General features: G+C 38.2%; 3 protein-coding genes across 5 annotated transcripts in view; 2 read left to right on the forward strand and 1 right to left on the reverse strand.

Moving 5' to 3' along the window:
• mtss1 (MTSS I-BAR domain containing 1) overlaps window positions 1-13,427 on the reverse strand; it is a 69,257-nt gene extending 55,830 nt beyond the window's left edge. For 2 of the 3 annotated variants that reach the window (XM_088070354.1, XM_088070348.1), the window contains exon 1: window positions 12,657-13,426. In XM_088070354.1, the coding sequence (XP_087926480.1) occupies window positions 12,657-12,728 (72 nt within the window). In that variant the 5' untranslated portion in view covers window positions 12,729-13,426. Of the gene's footprint in view, window positions 1-12,656 lie in introns of all 3 variants that reach the window. The other variant, XM_088070360.1, reaches the window with a different exon arrangement.
• Window positions 13,428-14,701: 1,274 nt separating this feature from the next.
• Window positions 14,702-20,933, forward strand: LOC121938029 (glycine N-acyltransferase-like protein 3). The gene is made up of 2 exons (XM_088071409.1): window positions 14,702-14,796; window positions 20,534-20,933. Exons 1-2 carry the CDS (start codon window positions 14,702-14,704, stop codon window positions 20,931-20,933), a joined length of 495 nt encoding a protein of 164 aa, XP_087927535.1.
• A 586-nt stretch (window positions 20,934-21,519) lies between these two features.
• Window positions 21,520-23,752, forward strand: LOC121940353 (nuclear factor 7, ovary-like). The gene is made up of 2 exons (XM_088070384.1): window positions 21,520-21,638; window positions 21,754-23,752. The coding sequence occupies exon 2, from the start codon at window positions 21,771-21,773 to the stop codon at window positions 23,139-23,141; it is 1,371 nt and encodes a 456-aa protein (XP_087926510.1). The 5' UTR covers window positions 21,520-21,638; window positions 21,754-21,770; the 3' UTR covers window positions 23,142-23,752.
• The last annotated feature ends 2,288 nt before the right edge of the window (window positions 23,753-26,040 follow it).

A 26,040-nucleotide genomic window follows, 5' to 3' on the forward strand; every position in this document is an offset into this window, starting at 1 on the left:
TCTTTAATTCTGACAGCAGGCGGATCTCTACCAATTGTTCTATGGTGTTGGGTAGTGATACTCAATTTACAGCACGCAGGCCGTTTTCTTGGTCACAAAAAAAGTAGATTCACACCAAGAATTGTCTTTGTACTTTAAGTGTACATAAGATGCCAGAGCGCATAAAACTGCATCACAATAGAGCTTGTTTACTAATAAAAAAGGTCCAATGGAGGATCCCCGCAACACCCGCCCGTTTTCATAAAATACAGACCTCCTTAAAAGACCTCCTAAAGACCTCCTTAAATCCTAGAAATGTCCTATAACCCTTGAAACTTCCTCAACTCTTAGAAATGTCCAAAAATCATAGAAAAAGTCCAAGAAAAATCATAAAATCCTAGAAACGTCCTAAAATCTGAGAAATGTTCTGAAACCCCATAAATGTCCAAAAATCCCAAAAAACATCCTCAAGTCTGAAGTCCTAAAATCCCAAAATGTCCAAAAATGCTAGAAACATCCTATAATCCTTGAAACTCCCTGAAATCCTGGACATGTCCAACAACCCTTAGAACATGCTAAAATCCTACAAATATCCTAAAATCTGAGAAATGTCCTGAAGTCCCAGAAATCTCCTAAAATCACAAATACATGCTGAAATTCTAAAAAAAAAAAACCCAAAAAACCCAACATGCTAAATCCTAGAAATATTCTAAAATCCCAGAGATATCTTAAAATCCTACAAATTTGCTAAAATACTAAAAGAAACATGTCTGGGGCTGCTCTTACTGTCATTTTGCAAACATGGCCCCCAAAAAAAGCAAGTTGAACATCCCTGGTGTGGGACTTGCTATGGAGCGTTCTTTTTTCTTCTAAATGCTTAATTTGTCCTAAAAGTGTATCTGAGAGGCAGAAAGTCACCTCTCAGCTCTCTCAGGTGCCCGGCTCAATCGATTGACTTCCAGACTAAAATCTTGTGGTGAAAGCTGAAGTCACGCAGCCTGCAGTGAGGCTGAGTAAAGAAACAAAGGATGTAGAGAGATCAATCATTCATTTCTCCCTCCTTCTCTCTGCAGCAGCAGCTGTCTTGTGGCAGACAGGTCAACTGGACGTCTGCGTTACACGGACCGTCTCTCCATCACTGGCAGACAGGTTAACAGCAGAGCGACAGACATAAAGCACCACTGGCAAATTCCTCAAAAAAAAACCAGGCTGACAAAAAAAAGCCAAACTTTCTGTGGAGTTTCTAGTAGCTTTACGTCCAAATCCTGCTCTGAAACCCTCCATTTATAACCAGCATTTTTTCCGATGTTTTGTTTTCCTTTCCTCTTCTACATTATTTTACTAATGTTATGAAGAGGAAGTAGATGGCAGCTGATCTCCATGTGACTTTTGTCTGTTTCTGTTTCTTTGCATACATTTGTGTCCCTCCTTTGGCTCCTTAGTCATGCCACTCAGTCTCTTATTGATCATTAATCTGTGTCTCCAGTCAATATACTTCTTAGATTAAAATTACAGGGTTCATACTCATTTTTACCAATACATTTCAGTGACTTTTCCATGATTTTGAGGCAAATTTTCAAGACCCTAGATTCTCTGAAACAACCAATGATACTCTTTATCAGTTCTTTTTCATTGCTGTATTATAGCTTTTCTAAATATATACTTTAAAAAAAATGAATTCAGAATAGGATTAGAACTGAATATTTAGAAATAACTTTATTTATTTATGGTGCAAAAGGGGGACTCAGGTCGAATAAAGCACTGGGGGAGGAACCTATATTTTTTATTTTGGCAATTTTATTTATATCATTTTTGGTTATTCAAAAAAGCATAAAAGTTTTCCTTAAAAAAAACACCAAAAATAACACCATTTATCACAGACAGAAACTGTAAAAACAATACTTTTTGATGGATTTTCAAATTTCCAATGGTCCTTAAGCACTTCATGTGTTATTATACAGGTTTGTGACACAAAATTCCATGGCTTTTCCCAAAATTTAGGGGTATAATTAATTTTTAAAAAAATTTCCAGGCCTGGATATTGCTATTTCTAATTTCCATGACCATTCCAGGTTTTTCATGGCCATACAAACCCTGAAACTAGAAAAGACTGCAACTACAATTCAGCAAAACCTTCAAAATCAACATTAAATAAATAAATAAACTGCAATCTTTTACGCATCATAAAACTAACCCACATCCATAACTTTAAAACGGAATTAATGTTAAAAGTTTCGTATAATATCACTAAAAATAATGCATTCATTTTCCAATCAAAAGATTTGACTCGATATAAGACAATTGCCAAAACTTCCTCTTTCAAAAAAATCCTCACTGTCCTCTAAACATGGTGCCTGCTGGTAGCTCCATCAGTGGGGAATAATGATGTAAATCCACACCCTCCATTGACCTGCACTCATTCATACCGTCTCATCACCTCCGTCTCTCTACCTGTTGACTCATGTTCATCCATCACTCCGCCTTCCTTCCAAACTTTCCATGCTCAGCTCAGGTCTCTGCTTTGCTTCTCCAAAGTCGAATTTCTAGACTGAACACGCCAGAGTGGATCCGTCTGATCTAAAAGGTCGTTTCAAATGATGTTGAAGGCGTGGCCATCTTAAACTGAACATGAGACACAACCAGTGGGCTCTCTGTGGATTACGACATATTGTCGGCTGCAGAACCCATGTCCCGATATCTGCTGCTTTTGTTCCGCTAGCTTTGAGTTACGCCCACACGTTTTCTTTAGCTCAGCAGTGTGCATATTTTCCGACATACATATTTTCCTTAACTGTCCAAAAATTGCCCTTTTTTAAATTCATAGTTTTTTTCACAAAAATGTGATTTTTTTTTGTGATTTTAGAATCGAAGATTTTTTTCCTCTCTCTTTTTTTGGTGATTTTTTTATTTTTACTTTTTGGAGTTTGGAAGGGTTGTTTTCTGTAAAAGATTTTGGCCAGTTATTATTATTATTATCATTATTATTATTGTTGTTATTATTGGGCAATTTTTAAAGAAAACATTTTGACAATTTGTATTTTCTTTAAAATCTTTTGTGTGATTTTAAAACTCACAGGCTCATGGGTTTGGAAGGCATATTTAACTTTTTTTTTTTTCAAAACCACAAAAAAATTTGATGGTTAAATTTCATAGGGATGTATCTCAATCTAATTTTTGGGCATCTATCCCAATCTTGGACATTCAGTACTTCACATCTGCTGATACCTGAGTCTGATCTGATACTTATTTCCTTCAGCGTTAATTAAATATTCATTTGACACGCTGAATGAACAACAGCTTATTGTTCAGAAGCTACCTGATACAAATCTGATTTTGATCTGCTTTATTTGAAAACCAAAAATGATTCATTAAAATCACATGCAAACTATGTACAGCTTTTTTCCATTTAAGAAAGAAAAAAAATGTACATATATATATATTTATATATATATATATATATATAAAAAATTTTCTATTCATTGTAGTTTCTTTTTGCAGTTTTTTTTTCTTTTACCTTACTATGTTTATTTTTATGCACCATAATACAAAGGCAAATTCCTTCTACATAAAAAACCTTCCTGGCAACAAACCTGATCGTGATAAAAAATATCCCTGCATCGTCCTCAGTGACCAATCTTTGATTTCTGCGAGGTTTGATCTCCTCATTTTCTTTCCTCTTTTCTTGTATCATGTTCTTCCTTCTGTCCTGTATTTCCTTCTGTTTTGCACATTTACCTCCATCCTCTCCTCCCTATCACACACACTTTTAGATGTGTGTGTTGCCATGTTCTACAGTACGTGTTTGTTAGTCCGTTCTGAAGTATGAGTTTGTGTCCACGCCCATGTTCACCTGAGGCTGCCTATTTCCCTGTCAGCAGTGAGACTTCTCTAAAGATCAACCGCGCGCGTATACACACATACACACACACACACATACACACACACACACACACACACACACACACACACACACACACACACACACGCACACACACACGCACACACACGCACACACACACTAACACACACACACACACACCCACACACACACACACACACACACACGCTAACTAACTATCAGGAACTATAAAGAAGTATATCATTGATGTGACTCAGCCTTGATGGCATCACATCACATTATGGCCTGTGGTTTCAGGGTGTGTATACGAGTGTGTGTGTGGGAAAAGCCTGTATTTTACTCTACACACATGCACACACACACGCACACACGCACACGCACACAAACACAAACACAAACACAAACACACACACGCACACGCACACGCACACGCACAGTTAATTATATATAGACAAAACTGATTATAAAACCGAGTAATGCAGTCATAAACACTGTTTACTATGGTGTGTGTGTGTGTGTGTGTGTGTGTGTGTGTGTGTGTGTGTGTGTGTGTGTGTGTGTAAATTGAACACGGCTGTAGCTCAATGTTGAAAGCTATTTGCTATTCCATACACACGCACACATGCACACACACAGTGCTGCCAGCTCAGTCTTAGTTCACCTACAGTACACAGTACAGGACGGATAACACACGCACACAAACAGCTAACACACACACACACACACACACACACACACACACACACACACATTTTCACCTAACACTGAGGGAAGGAGTGTGTTAGGTCGACGGTTGTTTTGGGCGACATTTCCCTTTGAAGTCACGTTAACGAGGAGGATAAATTCAATACTCAAACATTCATGAAATCCTCCTGCACAGAGAAATATACATCAGGAGGAGCTGGTGGGGTGAGAGAAGGAGAAGAGGAGTAGATGGAGACACAGTACAAAACCCGGAGCAAACACGAGGCTGAGGAGTGAGAGTGAGGGAACGCACTGAGCGTGTCGGGATGGAGGAGCGAGGAAGGTCGATGGCTCATAATGTCACTGCTGATATCGCTGAGACAGAAATCAATAAGCCGTCTGTCTCTCTGCACTAAAACTTAAAGGTCCCATGAAGCTGCTTCAGGACGGCGATTTTTCTGCTGAACTGTGACATGCTGCTTACATACAGGACGGGAATCTGTCTCTTATGCCCACTAAAATATTAAATAATACTATAAGACAATTATGACACAAAATTTGTGTTATTTCTCCCACAGAGCTATGGACTGTCACGTCCATATGTTCAATTAACCCTTTGAAACCTGGAGCGACCTCACTTTTCTTGGGCTGCTTTGATGTGCCTTTCACGAGTATTTAACTCTTTGACCACTAAGGAATTTGGCTTGATTTCTGAGATGGGAATAAAAGGCAATGAGGAATTTGGTAGGAATGTCCCAGGATCTGCATAAAAATAGTGGATTTAGAAAATAATTTTAAAAAAGCTAGGGGACATTCAAAATTTAATTATATTACACATACATATTATATATTTAATTAAATTAATTATTCTAATAACATATTTAAAATTATGCTCCTGAATTTATATATATATATATATATATATATATATATATATATAAATTCAGGAGCATAATTTTAATATATATATATATATATATATATATATATATATATATATAATCTAATTTTGAGGTAATTTTCCTGTACTTTTTACTAATTTCTTACTAATTTTTGGATCATTTCTCCTCTCACTGCTAATTGCCACCTTCCCATGTTTTTAAAGAAATCAAGCCCATTCTGCCAGCTTTCAAAGGGTTAAAGAGAGCACAGACGTCCAACTTTAAAGGACAGTTTACCCCAAAATCATATCTACATATTTCTCCTCTTAGCTGCGGTGCTATCAATTAATCTAGATTGTTTTGGTGTGAGTTAATAAAAACACCTTTTTGTACTCGTTATAATAACTCGATATTTGCAATACAGACATTTTTCACAGTGTAAAAATAAACATTTGTCCCTAAGATGTAACAAATCAGATGCTGCAGGGTAAAACAAGCCCACACTCACGGCTCTGGGAGCGCGTCCACTTAGCCAGTTTAACTGAAATATTTCTCAGTGTTTTGACCTTCCGTCCGCACACCGCCAACGATTTCTCACCCAAACACTGAGCTTCATAAAAACGCTCTCCAAAGCGGAAGAATATAAAAAAGCTTTTGATTTGACAACCTGCTCAGACGGTCAGAGGCTCTGTGGCAAACTGTTGTCCTGACAAAAACTAAGTTTTTGTTTAAGTTTACTTTCTGTCACCTCTAACCCTCTCAGCCGATCACACAATTCAGCTCTTGTCGACTTCATGATGATAAAATAGTGTTTTAAATGTTGTCTCTCATTACGGCAGCGCAGCAACAAACAAAACAGATACTGTTAGTTATGAGCTGTGATCAAATCATCGATTTGGCAGCTCTGTTTTTCGGCTGTCTAACAATCAAAACTGTGAAAATGACAACAACTAAACAAAATTTTTTTCTGTAAAATATAGTGTTGGTCAGTGATACTCGATAATCTGCCCCCAAACCATTTTTGAATTCACAATAAAAATAAAGTGATGAACCTGGAGATCGTTTTGGTTCTTTTACATACATAAAGTGCCAGAGTGCATTAGAGGTGGTGAAATTTAGATCTCTCTATCATGTAAATGTCTTGAGTTTTCATTTACTGGCTTCGCTGTTTGACAGCCAGTCGTGTTATCATGAGGAAACATGCCCACTGCCCAACCTCCGGCTTCCACTGGTTCCTCAGCGAGCGGTGGAGTCTCTACTCTACTCTACTCTACTCGCCTTTGGTATCGGGTGCTGGGGGTTGTTTTCCATGAGAAGATATTACCGCTTCAGTGTAGCTGGTCGTCATAGCGACGCTGCCCAATGTCATCTTAAACGCGTCACACACACATACGAGCAGACTGGCACTCGCTTGGATACGCTTGTCGGCCAGCAAGGTGAGGAACGTTTGCACCTTCGCGAGTGACCACGGTGTGATCTTTCTGGTTGCCATTTTGGAAAAGGAAAAAACAAATGATACAAAACTGCGGCCGCTACAATAGCTGGGCTGTTTAAAAATGGCGGGCACAGGTTTGCAGGGTTTTTCAGGGTATTCCGTGTGTGGCGTGTAATGATGATGTAATGATGGCGAAGCAATGACACAGTGACGATTCTCTCTGACCAATCAGTGGTCTGCAGTGTTTCCATGCCACCTATTAGTACCTCATAGTACCCAGTCTGCTTTTTTGGAACCCCAGGAGAGCAGGTACCAAAAGAGGTGGTAACAGGTACCAGGTACCAGGTCCTTTTTCCTAATGGACAACCAAAAAAGGCGAGTAGAGTAGAGTAGAGCCAGTACCATGTAGTGGAAACTTGTGACACGACAATACTAAAATATCGTCTGCTTTACTTTAAGCGGGTGCTTGGTTTTATACACAAAATGACCTCTAATCTGGATCAGGACTCTGTGTGTTCATGTCGACAGACTGATCCAGAGTGTGAGCTCTTCACAGGCGTGTTATGATGCCCCGAGGAGAGATTTATCTCAACAGCAACTCTCTGCTTAATTAGACATGACTTCTTTGTGTGTGTGTGTGTGTGTGTGTGTGTGTGTGTGTGTGTGTGTGTGTGTGTGTGTGTGCGCGTGTGTGTGTGTGTGGCAGATGGAAGGAGTGCCCCTGTTGGTTTTGTGCCATGTTGGTAAAATACCAGGATGTGATGCCACAAGCTCTGAATCTCACACACACACACACACACACACACACACACACACACACACACACACACACACACACACACACACACACACACACACACTCTCTCTCTCTCCACCATGACCATCCCTCTTCCCTGTTATCTGACAGCAGAAGTGACTCATGTGCTGCTCACTGTTCTCACCACAGGATGTCTGCAAGTTCCATCACGCTACATCCAAGAACAGAACGAGAACCGCCTCATGTTCCTCAAACTCGTCTCATGGAGATCTAACCTCTCACGGGTAACTCCCAACAGCAACGTGACCTTCCTGTCCACTTGAATCAGGATAGAAATAAAAACCTAAATATTTAAGTCTGAAAATGCGGAGGCTATTTAAAAAAAACACGACCTCTGATCATAAAAACTTGGCAAATTCTGTGAGTCATCTGAAGATCCACTCTTACACAATATTCCTGTATTTTTTTAAGGCTGAATCATCATCTGCGGTTTGATAAGGCATAACCATTTTCACGTTACAAGACACTGGGCCTCATGAAAAAAATGCTCAAAAAACAATTTGTTCCTACAATTACTAATTTTACAGGATTTGTGGCATTCGCCTACTTTCTCTTAGCTATGAATGAAATTTGGGAGAGGTCGTCACACCTGTCGTACAAGAATACAGAAGTCTGCCTTTCACCTCATAACTGACCTAAATGAATTTTGTGCTTAAATAAGATGCCAAAATTAACTAAAATTAACTACAACCAAGACAAACTTAATATTCTGTTAACCAGATCATCATCCTGGCTTTTCGATTTACGGACTTAAGGATTCATGCATATTTCTGCCAATAAAATGTCAGGACTTTTCCATGACTTCCAGGCAAATTTTCAAGGCCATACATCCCCTGAAACAACAATCGGTACTCCTTATCAGTTCTTTTTCGATACTATATAAATTTTTTTTTAATAAACATTACTTAATTTTTTTTCAATTAAAAACAGGATTAGAACTGAATATTTAAATATGATTTAGCGACTGCTCATTACTTATGAAGGGGAAGGGTGGTGCAAAAAGGGGGAGGCATGTCAAAGAGTTTTTTTAGGCACTGGGAAGGGATGTATGTTTTTTATTTTGGCTTTTTATTTCTTTAAACATACATGTTTTCTTAAAAATCACCCAAAAATTCCTCCGTTTCTCAAAGCCAGCAACTGTAAAAACAGAAATTATCATTGGATTTCAAATTTCCAACGGTCCTTGAACAAACATGTGTTATTACACAAGTCTCTCAAACATAATCCATGACTTTTCCTAAACTTTTCCGGCATATTCGGTTTTCCAGGCCTGGAAATGGCTGTTTACAAATTCCATGACTTATCCGGGTTTTTCATGATTGTACGAACCTCGTGAGTTGCTTTTTCTCTGTTATTTCTTTCAGTAACTTGTACAGTTCAGTAACTGCTGGAAACATTTCCTCACTCTGACAGCTGCCTCGGGTCTCTCTGCAGGTCACTCTCTCCTCTGATGCACCCGACACTGTTAACAGTTTTATCACCAACTGTAGGTTTAGGTCTCTCTTCTGATCTCAGTTGATCTCTTTAATATGCATCTAACGTCATATCAGCTGATTCTCTCTGTGACTGTAACAGTACAGCGCTGCTCCGATGATACATCGCTGGCAGCTGTGCTATTAATATTTTATAGTTTTGGGTCCTCTGATACAACACTGCTTAACTTGTTTTATTTTTTTTTGGCTTACTGATCTCTAGCAGCAGACTTTCAGCTCCACAGTGCTTGTTCAGAGCTGCAATGTTGCGCTGTTATTCTGCCTCTCTGTCCTGTATGGAGGGTACGAATGCAGAACGGGGGGGACAGAGTTGTCTTGCCTTTAAGCCTGTGGTGGAGGTAGTAACAGCGCCAAATTGACATTTTTGTAAAAGGGATGGCCAGGAGATTTAAAAAAGCAGCTAGCAATAGTCAAATAATAGCGATGGGAAAAAAATTGTTATTGCCATGTTATGCTAAAACATAACACATGTACATAACATATGCTAAAATCTGGCTTTTTCATGCAATGCTCTGATCAGCATTGATGGAAACACAACATGCAGGTGAATGCACTAATTCAGCTCCTTGACTAGCGGGATGCAATGATGCACCGACCAAATTACACTGTCTCCAGCTCATCTGCTGCAGAGCTGTGCACACAACTCTGCTCCACTGGCAATAGGAAAGCAGTCTATAGCCTATTTTTAGAGGGTTTATCAGTGTTTAAAAACTTGTGTACTCACACTTATTTTGGTGGAAAAGTGGTGTAAGACATATAAGATATATAATGATAATTATTATAAATATCCTTTAAAAAGAAATCTAAAAATCCTCCTCCCTTTGTAACTACACATTTTCAGGACATTTCCTTGTCACCTTTTACTAATTTCTAACAGTTTGTGTAACATTTCTTGCCAAGTTGGTCTTTTTTTGCCCTTTTTCCCTCATGATTTTTAAGGATATTTAACCAATTTACTCAGGTTTCAAGGGGTTAAAGAGCTTATGAAAGGCATCTGAATGCAGAACAAATAAACTGATGTCGATCCAGGGTAAAAAAAAAAAAACACAAAGAGCAAAATATATAAAAACGAAGCCCACTAGCTGTGACAGACTTCAAATGAAGTACTGCCATTGTGAGTTGATTTTTGACCATTAGCTTCTCACCAGTGAATGTATTCATATATTGTTTGTTTACCAGCGTTTGTGTGGCATCATTTTATTATCCTGCAGTTTCTTGTCACTTATTGTAGAATATATGCACAGTCAGACGCCAATTATGTTTGTGAAAAGCAACAATTAGACAGTAAAATTGGGCATGTCAACACATCAGTCAAGCTAAACTCAGTTCAAACGTTGGAGCAACAACTCCTCAAACAACAGAGCCTTTCCGCCTGTTTTGGACAAAAAAGGATGCACTCTGGGCCGACTGGAAAAGTAGAAGCTGCTAACGATGAACATCTGAGAGCAGTGAAACTCAGACAGACAGACAGACAGACAGACAGACAGACAGGCAGCAAAGGGCAGCCTGCTTAACAAACATCAAAGAGCACACAGCTGGTAAAATCCACCCCCATCCAGCTCTGTTACCCTCTCCGATGGCCCACTTCCAGTTTTAACCTCTGCTCATTCATTACCCAATCAACATCCCCAGCACACACATCCACTCAGTCTAAATCCAGACAATAATAACCCATATTTTATAAGGATCTCAAGCTTACTCATTCATTTATGGGAATCTTTCTTTCAAATTCCACCTCGTTTTAGCATTATGATAGCACTTCAACATTATTTAAAGCTTTCCAGCACTTGATGACTCAACCGGTCGGAGAAGTATGAGGCTGACAGCCATTATAAAAGGAAGAAATGTAAACATGGCGACTACATTTGAGGAAGTGCAAATGTTAAGTGAAGCAATGCAGCAAAATCTCCATTATAATGGATTGAGCAGCCATAAATCCAAGGTTTGGAAATCACAAGTGGCCCAACAAAACAATCAAGATTCTGAGGTCACGACACAATATTATTTTACTTTACTTTTTCCAACTAGGGCTGCAGCAAAGTTATGGCGTGGTGTGAGAGTTGACAGTTATCATACTATGTCGAAAAAAATGCAAAAAAATGGCTGAAACACATTTTTATCTGTGTATTTCCATGACTTTTTCATGACTTTGAGGCAAATTTAAAAACCACACTTTCTATGTAACAACCATCGATACAACTTATCGGTTCCTTTTCATTATGTTATAACTTTAAAAATATTTGTTATTAAAAAAACAATGAATTCACAACAGAATTTGAACTGAATATTAAAGTATAACTTAGGGACTGAGACGGTAGGGGGATGCAAAAAGGGAGAGGCATGTCAAGTAATTTTTTGGGCAATGGGGAAGGACTTATTGTTCTTTGGTTTCAGGGAGGGACATATAACTTTAAATGACTGTGTTTTGTATTAATTTTACTGATGATATTTAAAGGATAACCCATGTGCCTATGGGTTTGCAAGGCTAGTTTTATTAAAAAAGAAAAGAAAAAGAAATTAGGTTATCTTTTTTCTTAAAATGTTTTTGGTGATATTTTTAAGAAAAAATATGGTCTTTTTTGTCTTTCAAAAGAAAAGAAAAACTTTTTGGCAATGTCTTTCCTCTAAAAATGACCAAAAATTACACCATTAATAACAACCAGAAGCTGTTAAAACAGAAACTATCGTTGAATTTTCAAATTTCCGACATATTGTGTGTAATTATAATACTTTGTGAAACAAAATTCAATGACTTTTCCTAAACTTTCAGGGTATATTTAGTTTTCCAAAACTTTTCCAGGCCCTGAAAATAATATTTGCAAATTCCATGATTTTTCCAGGTTTTCCATGACCGTACGAACCCTGCTTCTAGTTGCTGGCCCAACAAGTGTAAGTGTGGATTTTAAAGGAGAAAGAACAGAGAGAAACAAAAGAAAACACAACAATTACATTGTGAAAAGAGAGACGTGAATGTGAGGAACTTATGCCAAAGTTCCCTTTTAAAAATAACCTACAGGTTAAACTTAACAAAATTAAGTTCACAATTTGTTGTTCTTACTGATTTATATTGAGTTTGAAAAGCTTAATTTAGTTCAGCCAAGCTGTGGTGGTTATTTAGTGGTCTAATTCTTTCATTTGGGGTACTCAAACTCGTTCATTTCAACTTCATCTTCCTAATCTATTCAAAATTAATACATCTGTTAGCTCAGCCAGTGTGGTTCATTTTGGATTTGACCAACTTCTAAAAATGTCACAAAATTAATTTTTAAAGCTGAAAATCCATATTATTATAAGGGCTAAGGGTCAACCAACTCCAGAAGTCATTTTTATAGTGTAATAATACATAAAATGTGAAGAATTCACACGTAAAATATTCAGCAAGTAAAATGAAAATACACAGCAGAAAGATCACTTTTTAAGCATAAAATACAATGGAAGAAAATGATAATAAAGGTGATGGGATGATCTCAGGGAAATAAATATGATATGTAATTGTGTATTTCTTTACCTTCATGTCGTTCATGATGAGCTGGAAGAGCCCTCCCAAGGCGCTGCATTCCTTCTCTATACCCGCATCCATTTTTCCACAGGCTCGGAAAAAATCCTCCTCAACTTCCCAAACTTTTTTCTTTTTTTTACCTCCCCCCTAAAAAACTTCCAGCCAAGTTTAGAAATACTCCTACAGGAGAGGCTTTTTATTTAATAGAAGGGGGAGAGTTACAACACCCCGAGGGCAAAGTCCACCTTTTTAAAAAAAACAGCCAAAAACAGCAGCGGAAAAAAAGGAGGAAAAAAACATTGAGGAGTAAAATCCAGGTCGACTGAGACTAACGTTAGGCTTCAGTCAGCCGATGCTACCAGCCGGCCAACTCGATAAACGCCCCAAAAAACACCACATCGTGCCTGAATCACACGGCAGACTGTCTGGAAAATGTCTGACAGGTTTTTTTTAAAGTTTGTCCCGGCTGGTTGAAGTCCCGGGTTCAAGGAAAACACAGCTAACCGCAGCTAGCTAACTCGGCTAGCTAGGTTAGCGTCAGCAACCTGTGACTGTGTGTGCGTGCGTTTCCAAAACACGCAGTCGCCGATCAATCAATTCGCCCAAATTAATCGATACGGCTCTTCTCTGCCGTCCAGCTCGGGTTTAAACCTCCACAGTCGTTGTTTCTTGAAGTGTGTCCGAGTGATTTCACGTTGTTTCCTTGCGAGTTTTTGAGGAGAGAGGCAGCCGTTTTTCCTCCGGTTACTCCAACGGGAGTCTGAACCTAAAGTGAATGAGAGAGTCCGCGAACAGCGCGGCAAGTTAGCCGCAGCGACGCGAACTGACATCCGGCCAGGAGTTTCACAATCAAAGCTTTAAAATCAAAACGTGTTAAGCGCCTTTCATACAGACTAAACTTAGATAACCTTAGAAAACAATGAACAAAACAGAAAATATATTATTAATACATTTTCTAAATCTACTAATTTCTTACTGTTTGTGAAAAATGTATGTTTATGTTTGTGTTTTCCCCATTTTGAAAAGGAAATCCCATCAATCCACTCACGATTTAAAGGTTAAATTACTTGTGAAATGCCCCCCCCCATAAAATTTTAACTTGTATTGTTGTAATTACCTTATTTCAGTTCATTGCAGTCTTTAAATCATTTTTTTGTCCTGTTTAAGCCACAAAAGCACTTTTTGAAAAGTTCTGTATTATATATGCTAATTAAAGGTTACTATTCCTACTACTACTACTACTACTACTACTACTACTACTACCATCACTACAGGTGACTGCTAATTATCAAATATACAAAACAGTTAAAGGCTCATAATGAAATTAAATATTTTACTGTGTCAGTAAGTCAACACTAAAACATCCACTTACCTACGTATTATACTGTAGCCTGTATAGCTTGCTGTATGACATATACAGTCTAAAAGACATGTAGACCTAGACATACTTATACTGTACATAACCATCCACTTCATGTGTATGATATCTTTTAAATTACCCATTCAACATTTGTTCTTTTGCACTATGGTATCTGTTTATAATTTACAGAAACACTAGACTTATAGCCTATAGACATTGTGTGTTTATGGTCATCATTGCTTTAAATGTAATTAAAAACCTATTATTTGACCCATTTGTACATGTTGTAGATGCAGTTTTATTGATTCTTTATTCAGCTTTGTTGGTCTTTTTCAGCTGTGTATCTGTTTCTCACTCTTTCCATTGGAACTGTATCATTAAAGACAACAAAAATGGGAGTCATATTCCTTATGTCTGTACTCACACTACTCACACTAAAAATATAGAGAGCATGATAAAAAATAAGATGATGATTATTCATCAATCTATATTCCTCTTTGAAGATCATCAATCACAATCATTTTACAAATTTTACTTTTTATGACCTGAAATAATTAAGTACATGTATTCAACTTACTCTATATAATTTAAAGTAAATTTAGAATAGGCTTATTTGAAAAGATGACAAACTGGCAAACTATTTTAATTTATTTATTTGATGCCTTTGTTTTGAATGCCTTTCCATTTCCGGTCGATGCCAATTTCGCTGCGCTTGACGCAGCTGCGTTTCTGTGGATGGGAAGGTTTGTTTTGTGTCGAAGTAGCGGCGGTCCTGCAGGGCGGAGTTAGGTAAAAAATGTACGCAAATTTCGGCTGCGTCTTTACCTTATCAAAACTTTACTCTTGAGGTGTCAACAAATATCTTCATGTAGGCATTTAAACAGAAGCATATGAATCGACCAAGTGCAATGTTAACCTAAGGCAACAAAACCACCTATGTTTGTGAAAAAACACACATTACAACATTTCCAGCAACCCGCAACACTTGTCTTTAGAGTTCAGCATACACGTCGAGGCTATTATCTGCCTCTGTGTTTTATTTGGGACTTTGTCTGTTATCCAGGTTTATCCTCGCTCTTGCACAGAGTGATTTAATTTTATTAGGGTGGGCGATACTACAAAATATACTTTAAATCAGAATCAAATTCTGATATTTTTTTTATGTCTTTCGTACAAAGGGACAGCAGTGTGTCTTCATTTATGAGCTGAATAATCAGTCTGTTAAAGTAACGTCTAACAGTTTAAAAGCAAACTCAAGACCTACTTTTTTTAGTTTGGCTTTTACATCTATATTCTTAAATATGCATTGCCTACACCTCTCCAAAAAAGACAGCCAGTGAACTCTGTGTCTGTGTCAGGTGTCTGGATGTTTAAGCATTTCCGCCCTAAAACCCTCTTCTTTAATCTGCAGCTCTAAGTTCTCTTTCTGGTCGTTTTTCCCCCTTTTGTTCAGCCATCACTGCAATTATTTTTTAATTTAAATTACAGTCAGGTTGTGTGCTGTGTGTGCACAATGCATATGTTGTTTATGCATGTTGTTTTTAGTGTAAACAACAACACAACAGCAGTGGAGAAGCAAAGAGTGCATGCACTAGCATCGTCTAAACAGACAATTTTACTCTTGAAATACAAATGAGTACAGACTTAGAAGAGAGATTCCTATTTTGATATTGATCCTGTTGCCGCTGCAATCAGTCGAGACAAATCTTTCTAAATGAATGGCTAAGATTTCTTTTCCAACCATATTTTTCAGTGTTTCCATAAGAAAAAGAATGTTTAAGGCAACATTAACCATGCCAAACATAATTACATATACATATGATAACAGATGACAAGATTGTAAAGGTATATCAGGGGAAAAAAATAATTCAAAAAAAGGAGAAAAAATAGAAATAAAAAAATAAATGAATGAATAAACAAGATACGTTCACACAACAGGTTTCCAGCACCTACTGTGATTCTCCACATTAGTTCACCTGCATAGGATAGATACAACGTACATACTATGTGTATAAGGTCACTTTAAGTCACATTTATCAAAGAGTAAATAACAATTAAAAATAAATAAAATAAGTAATAAAACTTATAATGACAAACAAAATAAAAAAATAAGTAAATTAATAATAATAAAAATATACAAATAATATTAATAATACAAAAATACATATATAGAAATGAATAAAACATTTAAAAATGAAGTAAAATAAAAAAAAAATAGATATATAACAAATTAACTTAAATATTAAACAAAACCAATATATGGCTAAGATTTTATTAATTTCATGACCTGTAATATCCCAAAATCTAGAAAGCCTGCAGCCATTGTCAAACTTAAGGCACTGGGAAAAGCTCTGCATAAAATCTTGACCTGAATAGCTATTAATCTCAGCTTAGTTTTCTTAGCTGTTACAGAACCTAAAGGTTCACACTCTCAAAAGCTAAAACAAAGCTATTTCACAAGTAACAGAATAATGTGGTGTTCAAGTGGTGGCATATAGATGTACAAACTAATAAAAGTATGTATTATTATGCAAAAACATGCAATTCAAATGGAAAACATGCTAAACATTTATTTGGGAAAATGAAAATGAAACTTCGGGGCTGTGAAGCAATACAGACCCCCATAAACAATTCCTGCAAGGCCCAAAAAAACCCAATATAATCTGACAAAAAGAAAAGATGAAAGTTTATATAATTCTGCAGCCTGTTTTTGCTGTAATTACCTCCTACATTCCTAATTTCTCTGAGTCTGAGCGAGTCATCGGTGTGCAGCAGTCTGTCATCACCCACATTCAGTGGTCAGCAGGAGTTTGATCAGCCTGGTGCTCAGGACCTGACGGCTCGTTTTCAGGTCCGCTGCACTACGAGTTTACACAGCGTCTGACACCTCCTGCTCCATCTTTTGAATGTCAGAAATAAATAACATTTTTTTTATAACTTTCTTGAACAAACAATCACAGCCACTTCATGCAGCAATCAATGTGAGAAAGTAGGCATGGTTCAAACCCGCTCTCAAGGTCTCTTTTTCATTCCTGACCCAAATATTTTGCTACTTTGTCACTTTTCGTGTGAATACCTGACTGTAACATTAATGCCCTTGAGCAAAAGATGACCTTATTCTCCCTGACAGCAGGCTTTCTGCTTTCATGTGTGACTATGTGGGACAACCATTAACACTTTTGCCTTCAGACATGAGAGAATTTACAGTGGAAAAAAAGCTTAAGTGACTGATTTATTTGAAAATGTGAGCTCTATTTATGCTCCTCACTTTATTTTTGTCATATTTCGACCACTAAAGAAACTCTCTAACATTATTGTGAGACCAATTAACGAAACAAAATCCAAAAGATGTCCTCCCACCACATCACTCATCATATAATGTCAACAACCCAATACAACAAACATCCAGTGCACTTCACGGTACCTGTAAATTATATGCTTTTACAGTTTATACAAAAAGAGTGAAATAGCCCGTCTTTTTGCTGATGGTCTGATAGTCTTGTTTGCATATTTAGGTCAGACATTAAAATGAGAATGTAACCAGTAAAAAAAACTCATTATAGCTGCTTAAAGTGACTTAAAAGTGGCAAACAGGCTAAGATCAGTGAATGTTAAATCGACGTCAATGTCAAATACCTTTTGGGTTACAACTTCATTCTAAGAAGAAAACAGCGTTAGCGGCACCCACACGCTTTCATTATTTTATTTATTTTTTTAAATCAGTCCCTACAGGATTTAAAACACTGATTACACAGCAGCTTTAAAAAAATGTAATGCAAGTTGCAATATTTTTAGGCTTTATTTTAGCAATGAAATTGTGCTATATACATGTTAAATTAATAAGTAAATATCATATATGCATGCTAGATATCCTGCCAAATTCAACTACCTCATGAATATAAAGCAACCTGTTATATCAAAAATTCTATATTTATTTCCAGCATGCTTTGCACGCTGCATCATTAGATTGTCGTCTTACAGTCAACAAATTTTACAAGTTCCATATATACTTTTTAATATAGATATAAATATAAATTTTTTTTTAACCATTTACCATTTTTTAACATTTACCATTTTCATCTAGTCCTTGTTTTTAGCTGTTATTCCTACTTCAGTGCAAGTAAATTGGGTGCAACCAAAAAACGAGTTATATTTCTTGTATGTGTATATTCTTACAAGATGATCCTTATTATGATTTCCTTTCACATGATTTTGGAGCAAACCTAACAAACAGATAAACAAACAAACCTAACAACTGTGGGATAAGCATAAAATTAGGGGGAAAGGCAACCACAAATTTGGGATGTAGGGGATTTAGACTCTCCATATATTTGTGACCAAAATTTGAAAAAAATATAGCGTACTGTGTGCACAAATAAATCTGAGATACATCAGCTCATGCTCAATTTGTATTTCTTACTGTTTTATGTAGCAACCTGCAGATAGTAAACACAAAGTCACGGTGTATTTCACTGATTCACCCGGCAACAAGCTGAGTCACAGTGCCAGCAGTCTGGTTACCGTGGCAACCAGCATGCCACAGCAGAGCATGTGTTGTGTTTTGCTGAATCACGAGACCACTATATCTCCCCATCAAACACCAGGCCGGCCTCCACACAGGGTGATACAACAACAGTCATAAAAACAAGCAAACGTGACTGCTCTATTTTCACACTGAGGTTTTTTTCACTCAGTGATTTGACTTTTATGAGATTTTAGTCAGATAGTCAGACACTCATCCTCAGGCCGACTCAGAGCTGAGTGCTGCATTTCCGATAAAACACTGACACCTGCTGACGTGAAGCACACGCAGACAATAAAGACAAGCCCCAGAGACGGCTTTTAATGTCTTTAGTCTGTATGCTTTAAACAGAGTCTCTTTACTCAGGGGCCACTTTGGCAAAATGACAGGGGGCCAAGGGCCAGTCGCAGCAGCCTCATACATGTTTCTAAGACTTTAGGACATGGGATTTTAAGATGTTTTTAAGATTTTAGGACGTCTCTCGGATTTGAGGACATTTCTGAGACTTTAGGACATTTCAAGGATTTTAGGACATTTCTAGTATTTAAGGACGTTTCTAGGATTTCAGGACATTTCCAGGATTTTAGGAAGTTTCTAGTATTTTGGGATGTTTCTAGGATGTAAGGACATTTCTCAGATTTCAAGACATTTCTAGTATTTTAGGATATAGTAGTCTATAGGATTTCAGGAAATTTGTAAGATTTTAGGACGTATATAGGATTTAAGGATATTTCTAGTATAAGGATGTTTCTAGGATTTCAGGACATTTCTAGGATTTTAAGGATATTTCTACTATTTTAGGACATTTCTGGTATTCAAGGATATTTCTAGTATAAGGACATTTCTAATATTTAAGGACATTTCTAGCATTTTAGGAAATTTCTAGTATTTTCGGACATTTCTGGTATTTAAGTACATTTCAAGTATTTAGGGCATTTCTAGGATTTTAGGACATTTGTCGTACTTTAGGACATTTCTAGTATTCTAGGACCTTTTGAGGATTTTAGGTAATTTCTCAAATCTTAGGACATTTCTGGGATAAATAATGTCTCTGCAGCTGATTTTTTAAAGTCAATGCTACTTGTCACCTTTTACTAATTTTCTCTTAAATATTGAATCACTTGGATTTGTTTATTGAATGCCACTGTGCTGGCTTTGATAGCTCCAGGAATCAACTGAGTCTGGTTTTTGAACTTTAGATCAATTATTCCTGAGGGGTGGTGGGAATATTTTTGCCCAATGTTTTCTTTAAAACATTATTGCAACTTGTAGGTGTCCTGAAGCCCAAACGTGCCAAGTTGTTTAAAAAACATTGCTGGTGTCATGTTATTAGCCTTGTTGTAGCCTGTAGTTCGTCGTGTGGGAGCCGCGTTCATGTTTGTGTGCTCACCTGAGACCAACAAGGGCTCGCGATATCTACACGCCAGTGTTTACGTGCTACCCAGAATCCTCCCCCACACACAGTAGTTTTAAATCCAGCAAAGGGACCTGATGCTGGCTGCTAACTCCACATGTCTCTCTCTGTTTCATTTTTGGGTGAACTATCCCTTTAAATGTCTCTAAAACATTCTTTGAACATTAGATTAAAATGTTTTCTTTAAAACATTATTGAACAATAATAATTGACACTTGTAGGTAACGTTGGCCAATGTTGTGGGAACATTCCCTGCTAAATAGGAGAGTGTCCTGAAGCCCCGTTGTGCAAAGTTGTTTTGAAAAACATCACTGGCGTCATGTTTTTAGCTTTGTTGTAGCCTGTAGCTCCTCGTGTGGGAACCGCGTTCACGTATGTGAGCTCGCCTGAGACCAGCAACAGCTCATGGAAGCCTCCCACACACACACACACACAGTAGTTTTAAATCCGGACTTGTTGCTAACTCCACAAGTCTCTCTCTGTTTCATTTTTGGATGAACAATCCCTTTAAATTTCCACTGCATGATAAAACATTATCTTTGGTTTAATAATTGATCAATAAAGCAGGATTCTGCTCTGTCCTGCGTCAGCTCAGGGATCTCTTTGGGCTGCCTGGATGAATCACACGTCGACTTGGTGAATCAGACCTGGAAGTTTGGGAGGAAGGAGCGGACTGTCGGGATGATCCGAAACATGATCACAAACTTTCCCTCCTGCTGCGTGCTGGACGCAGAGGGACGACCTGTGTCCTGGGTTCTCACCTATGCTTCATGTTCATTGGGAGTTGCGTACACTCTGCCAGAGCACAGAGGAAAAAGTTACGGCAGAATCGTGGTCATCGACTTGGCCAAGCGATTCCACGCTCAGGGTTTCCCCGTCTACGGCTTAGTAGAAGAGGCGAATGACCTCTCCTATGGGCTTTTAAAAAGGACGGGCTTCACTGGGGTCCCCTCACACCGAGAGGCGTGTATTACATTCAATGATTTTTAAATGCCTCAAAGAAGAAGTCCCTTAAAATCATAAGTTTTAAGGGAAACACGTTTGGTCGGCTCTGATCGAATACTGAGCCAATGAGAGCGAGGAAACCAAGGATGCTAAAAATAATCAGATTTGTAAAGCAGTGTGTGTTGGTGTTTTTGGGAACTGTTTACCATGTCTATTATCTGTGCTTGTTGATATATGGGGCATCACATTGTGTATATTTTATAATCTCCACAATTGAATATGAAAATATGCTGACAAAATAAATTTATTAAGTTTAAATCAAATTATGAAATAATCTATTAAATGTGTATTTTTGAAACATGTTTTGTCGTCCTGCTTCTTTCCTCACTAACAGCTTGTTGGATGTCATATTCATTTCTTGCAATTAAAAAAAAAAATCAAGATATAATTATTTATATCAAGATTTAGTTTGTAGTAGTTTTAGTTTTTTTTCAGTACATGTGTACAAAGATGCCAACAAGGTGGGGCTGTTTAGCAGCACTGATGCAGTGTTGAGAGGAGGAGCAACAACAAATAAACAAGAATTTCAAGAATGAAATCATCCATTAAAGCTCCACCTCTCTCACCTGAGAAGAAACCAGGAAACACGAAACAGAGTTTGTCGTTTTGAGAAGAGCTCAAACTGACGACGTCTACTAAGACAGGACAGAAAACTACAACTTCAAACAGCTGAAACTCAACACACTAAAGGTGAGTTTCAACAAACACGACTCAAAATTAATGTAACTTTGACTGAACCTCATACAGGGGCGAGGTGAGCCATCAGAGATTAACTGTTTCACTTTCTGTCTGACTGTGTTTTCAGCTGAACTCGGAGAGAAAATGTCTTCCCGATCAGAGGAGGATCTCTCCTGTCCTGTCTGCCATGACGTCTTCAGAGATCTTGTCGTCCTGTCGTGCAGCCACAGCTTCTGCAGAGCCTGTCTGAAGGACTGGTGGAGAGACAAACCAATACGGGAGTGTCCACTTTGTAAAAGCCTATCATCGATGAGTGACCCACCTGTTAGTTTGGTGTTAAAGAAGCTGTGTGAGTCCTTCTTACAGGAGAGACATCAGAGAGCGTCAGAGGCTCTCTGCAGTCTGCACTCTGAGAAACTCAAACTCTTCTGTCTGGACCATCAGCAGCCGGTGTGTGTCATCTGCAGAGACTCAAAAACACACAACAACCACAGATTCAGACCCATCGATGAAGCTGCACAGGAGTTCAAAGAAGAGCTGCAGAAATCCTTGAAGCCCTTACAGGAGAAACTGAAGCTGTTCGAACAAGTGAAAGGAAACTGTGATCAAACAGCAGAGCACATTAAGATCCAGGCTCAACGCACAGAGATGCAGATTAAGGAGCAGTTTAGGAAGCTTCACCAGTTTCTACACGAGGAAGAGGAGGCCAGGATCTCCGCTCTGAGGGAGGAGGAGCAGCAGAAGAGTCGGAGGATGAAGGAGAAGCTGGAGGCTCTGAGCAGAGAGATAGCAGCTCTTTCAGACACAGTCAGAGACACAGAGGACAAGCTGAGAGCAGAGGACATCTCCTTCCTGCTCAACTACAAGGCTGCAGTGGACAGAGTCCAGCAGCGCCCCCTGCTGGAGGATCCACAGCTGCTCTCAGGAGCTCTGATAGACGAGGCCAAACACCTGGGCAACCTGTCCTTCAACATCTGGTACAAGATGAAGAGGATGATCTCCTACAGTCCTGTGATTCTGGACCCAAACTCTGCTCATCCAAACCTTGTCCTGACTAACAATCTGACCAGATTGAGACGAAGACAGAGACAGAAGCTTCCTAAAAACCCAGAGAGGTTTGGAAACTTTTACTCTGTTCTGGGCTCCGAGGGTTTTAACTCTGGGACTCACAGCTGGGACGTTGAGGTTGGAGACAACACTTGCTGGTTTTTGGGTGTGGCAGCCGAGTCTGTCCAGAGGACAGGATGGCTGAAAGCTGGATTCTGGAGGATAGGGTTCGAAGACGGTGAGTACTCAGTGCTCTCACTGCCAGGATTACCCATCAGTCTGAGTTTAACGAAGAAGCTCCAGAGGATCAGAGTGAATCTGGACTGGGACAGAGGACAGCTGTCGTTCTCTGATCCTGATACTAACACACACATACACACCTTCACACACACTTTCTCTGAGAGACTGTTTCCATACTTCAGCACTTATTTTCAGCTCCCACTGAGGATCATACCAGTTAAGGTCTAGTCTATGCCTGCTGTTAATAGAAGTAGCGTGTTTAATCCTTAGGGGGTCAGGTGGTCTCTCAGTCATGTTGAAGTTTCAGCTGTCAGCAGTAAAATAATAATAATCTTTATTTCTTTAACACTTTTCTAAACCAGAGTCACATAATGCTTCAAAATACAAGACCATAAAACATAAGAAAAAAAGCAAGGTAAAACATCATTTGCAGAAAATGCATAAAAAAACACACAAACACACCCACATACACACATGCAAACACATATACACACTTACATACATATTAAACAAAGTCAGTAAAAAGAGACAGAGGATTGAAAGAAAACAAAATAAACTGTAAAAAAGCTTTTAGCATCATCATGCCGATTAACATTAAAACTGAATTCATAAAGGACATTAAAAACTTTAAATATATGAATGTAATTTATACAGCAGTGTGTCATATTTTTAGCTGCTGTTCACCCTGTGTATTATCTCTGTTGATATCTGGTGCATTACATTGTGTATACTTTATAATTTCTAATAAACTTGTATGTATGAATGAATGCTGACAAAATCAGTCATATAAATTGAACGAAAATTGCAAAATTATCCAATAAATTTGTCGTTTTCAAATATCTCATATTGTCTCATCCTTCTTCTTTCCACACTAACATTTTATATGAAACAATTAACAATAAAGAAGTAAACAAAATAACACTTTGCACGTCCGTCAGAGGAGACGGGTGTGCTGGAGAGGGACGGATCGGCCCAAAAGCTACAAAAGGACTCCTGCACACTGCCTAACTTGCAAAATCACCTTTATTTGCGACATTTTGATACTAGACCTTCATCAGGCAAACAATTTGTGTCAAATGAGAGTCCGTCTTAATTAGGAAAGTGGTTTTAAGTCAGCAACCAATCACACTCCCCACATGAAAAAAACTATTGTTTTGACACACTGCGATATACAGGACAGAGTTGAAAAACCAATCACTCTGCATAAAAACAATTATAAATGTATCCCCAAAAATGTTTCCAGTGAATGGGTACTTAGAGGCTAAACCATATTCTCAAAAATATATATTTAAATAGCAGAAAACTATGAAAATAGTACATTCTCAAAGATGCAGGTTGCATTAATGAATGAGTCAATAGGGATACATTTGCAATGTAAGTTAAGAACAATATCAAAAATGAATAGAACCCCAAATTATACATACAACAAGGCGAACAGTTCAGCAATATGCACATAACGTTAAATGACCATCAAAGTTTAATTCTTTTAATTCAGACTGCAAACACTGAATGGTATAAGTCCCTATAAATAAACCCTAAAGGCACAATAACTGAAATTAAAAATGCAAATATTTAACAGGTTTCAACATTAGTGGGGAACCTAGCATATATGTATATATATATATATATATAAACATGCAGAAAAAAGTCAATTTAAAAAGGTATTCAGCACAGATGCATGCATATATAAATGGACATGATCTGCAGGACACATGGCTAAACACACAAATGCAGAACAAAAAGGGCAGACAGGTGTATAAACGAAAAGCAAGCCTTAATACAAATAAAAATATCCAAAAATAGAAACACAAGGGGTAACCAAAACATAAAGCCCAAATAAAGCATGAATGAAAACTAACCTGAAACGTACCAGGATAACGAGGAAGAACTCAGGGGTGAAGACAACAGCAAACACGGTGTTAACATCAGAGAGGAAGGCCAACTCACAACAAAGGGAGAAACACACACACACACCCACACAGACACACCCACACACACACACACACACACACACACACAGACACACACACACACACACACACACACACAGACACACACAGACACACACAGACACACACACACACACACACACACACACACACACACACACACACACACACACACACACACACACACACACACACACACACACACACACATACAGAAATGACACACAGCTGGGATGGGAGGACACAGGTAACAGGAGGGAAACTGTGATTGGCTAAAAATCGAAGGTGTGGCAGGAACACAAAGGTGGAACAAACAAGAATAAAAAAAAAAACAGGTGTGCAGGAAGACTAGCTGTGCTCGAAACCGCCTTTTCTATTTTTTTCAGGTCATTTAGACGACTTCAGGTAAACCACATACCAACGTACGCTAATAAGACTACAGTTACACAGGAGGCATGAGCGAATTTATTTTTTATTTTTTAAAGATGAGTTTTTTGGCTTTTCATGCGGAGAGAAAACGGGGACACACAACAAAGGGCTGCAAGCCGAAATCGAACCCAGGCTGCTGCTAAAAAAACAGTTTAAAAGGGACAGGAATTCGGCAGAGAACGTACCGGCGGTACGTCAGGCCACTTTACCTAAGCCTTCATCACAATCCTCTGTATATATCGCTCGTTTACTCTCTTTCAGACCATAATTGGATGTTACACAGCAGCGGTTTTGCTATTGTTTGATCTGCTTTCAAAAACCGTAAACCAGCCATGCCCGGCGCAGCATGCTGCAAAACTGATCGGACTGAACAGCTTTACTGCATGCTACTGTTGATCGCAGCATGTAGTATGTAGTGGATACTGCATACTGAGTTCAACTGTAGTATGCTGTACGCCGTTTCGAAAATAGCCTCTGAAACCAGGGAAGGGCAAACGAAACAGGTGTGACACAAAAGAGGACGGAGACAGACAAAAGCAGGGAGAACTGAGGACACAGGACAACCATAAGGGAAAGTGAGAACAGGTGAGGACTGTGGAACCAGTGAGGGACAGGTGAGCCTAATCCTGATTAGAAACACTGAGGCGGGAAAACACACAGACAGTTAAACCAGACATGTTCATAGCCTGTATATGTAATGATGATATGATGAGTTCCCGCCAAAACACCCGTCTGACTAATTGTAAGCA

Source organism: Plectropomus leopardus, chromosome 2, assembly GCF_026936395.1.
Source record: "Plectropomus leopardus strain MGB_pleo_1.0 chromosome 2, ASM2693639v1, whole genome shotgun sequence".
Taxonomy (NCBI): Eukaryota; Metazoa; Chordata; class Actinopteri; order Perciformes; family Serranidae; genus Plectropomus; species Plectropomus leopardus.

What these genes read in the sequence shown, in the direction of transcription:
- LOC121938029 (XM_088071409.1), top strand. Translation starts at nt 14,702, where the DNA reads ATGCCAATTTCGCTGCGCTTGACGCAGCTGCGTTTCTGTGGATGGGAA. An exon ending in GTCCTGCAGGGCGGAGTTAG is followed by an intron (nt 14,797 to 20,533) that starts GTAAAAAATGTA and finishes GTCCTGCGTCAG; the next exon opens with CTCAGGGATCTCTTTGGGCT.
- LOC121940353 (XM_088070384.1), top strand. Translation starts at nt 21,771, where the DNA reads ATGTCTTCCCGATCAGAGGAGGATCTCTCCTGTCCTGTCTGCCATGAC.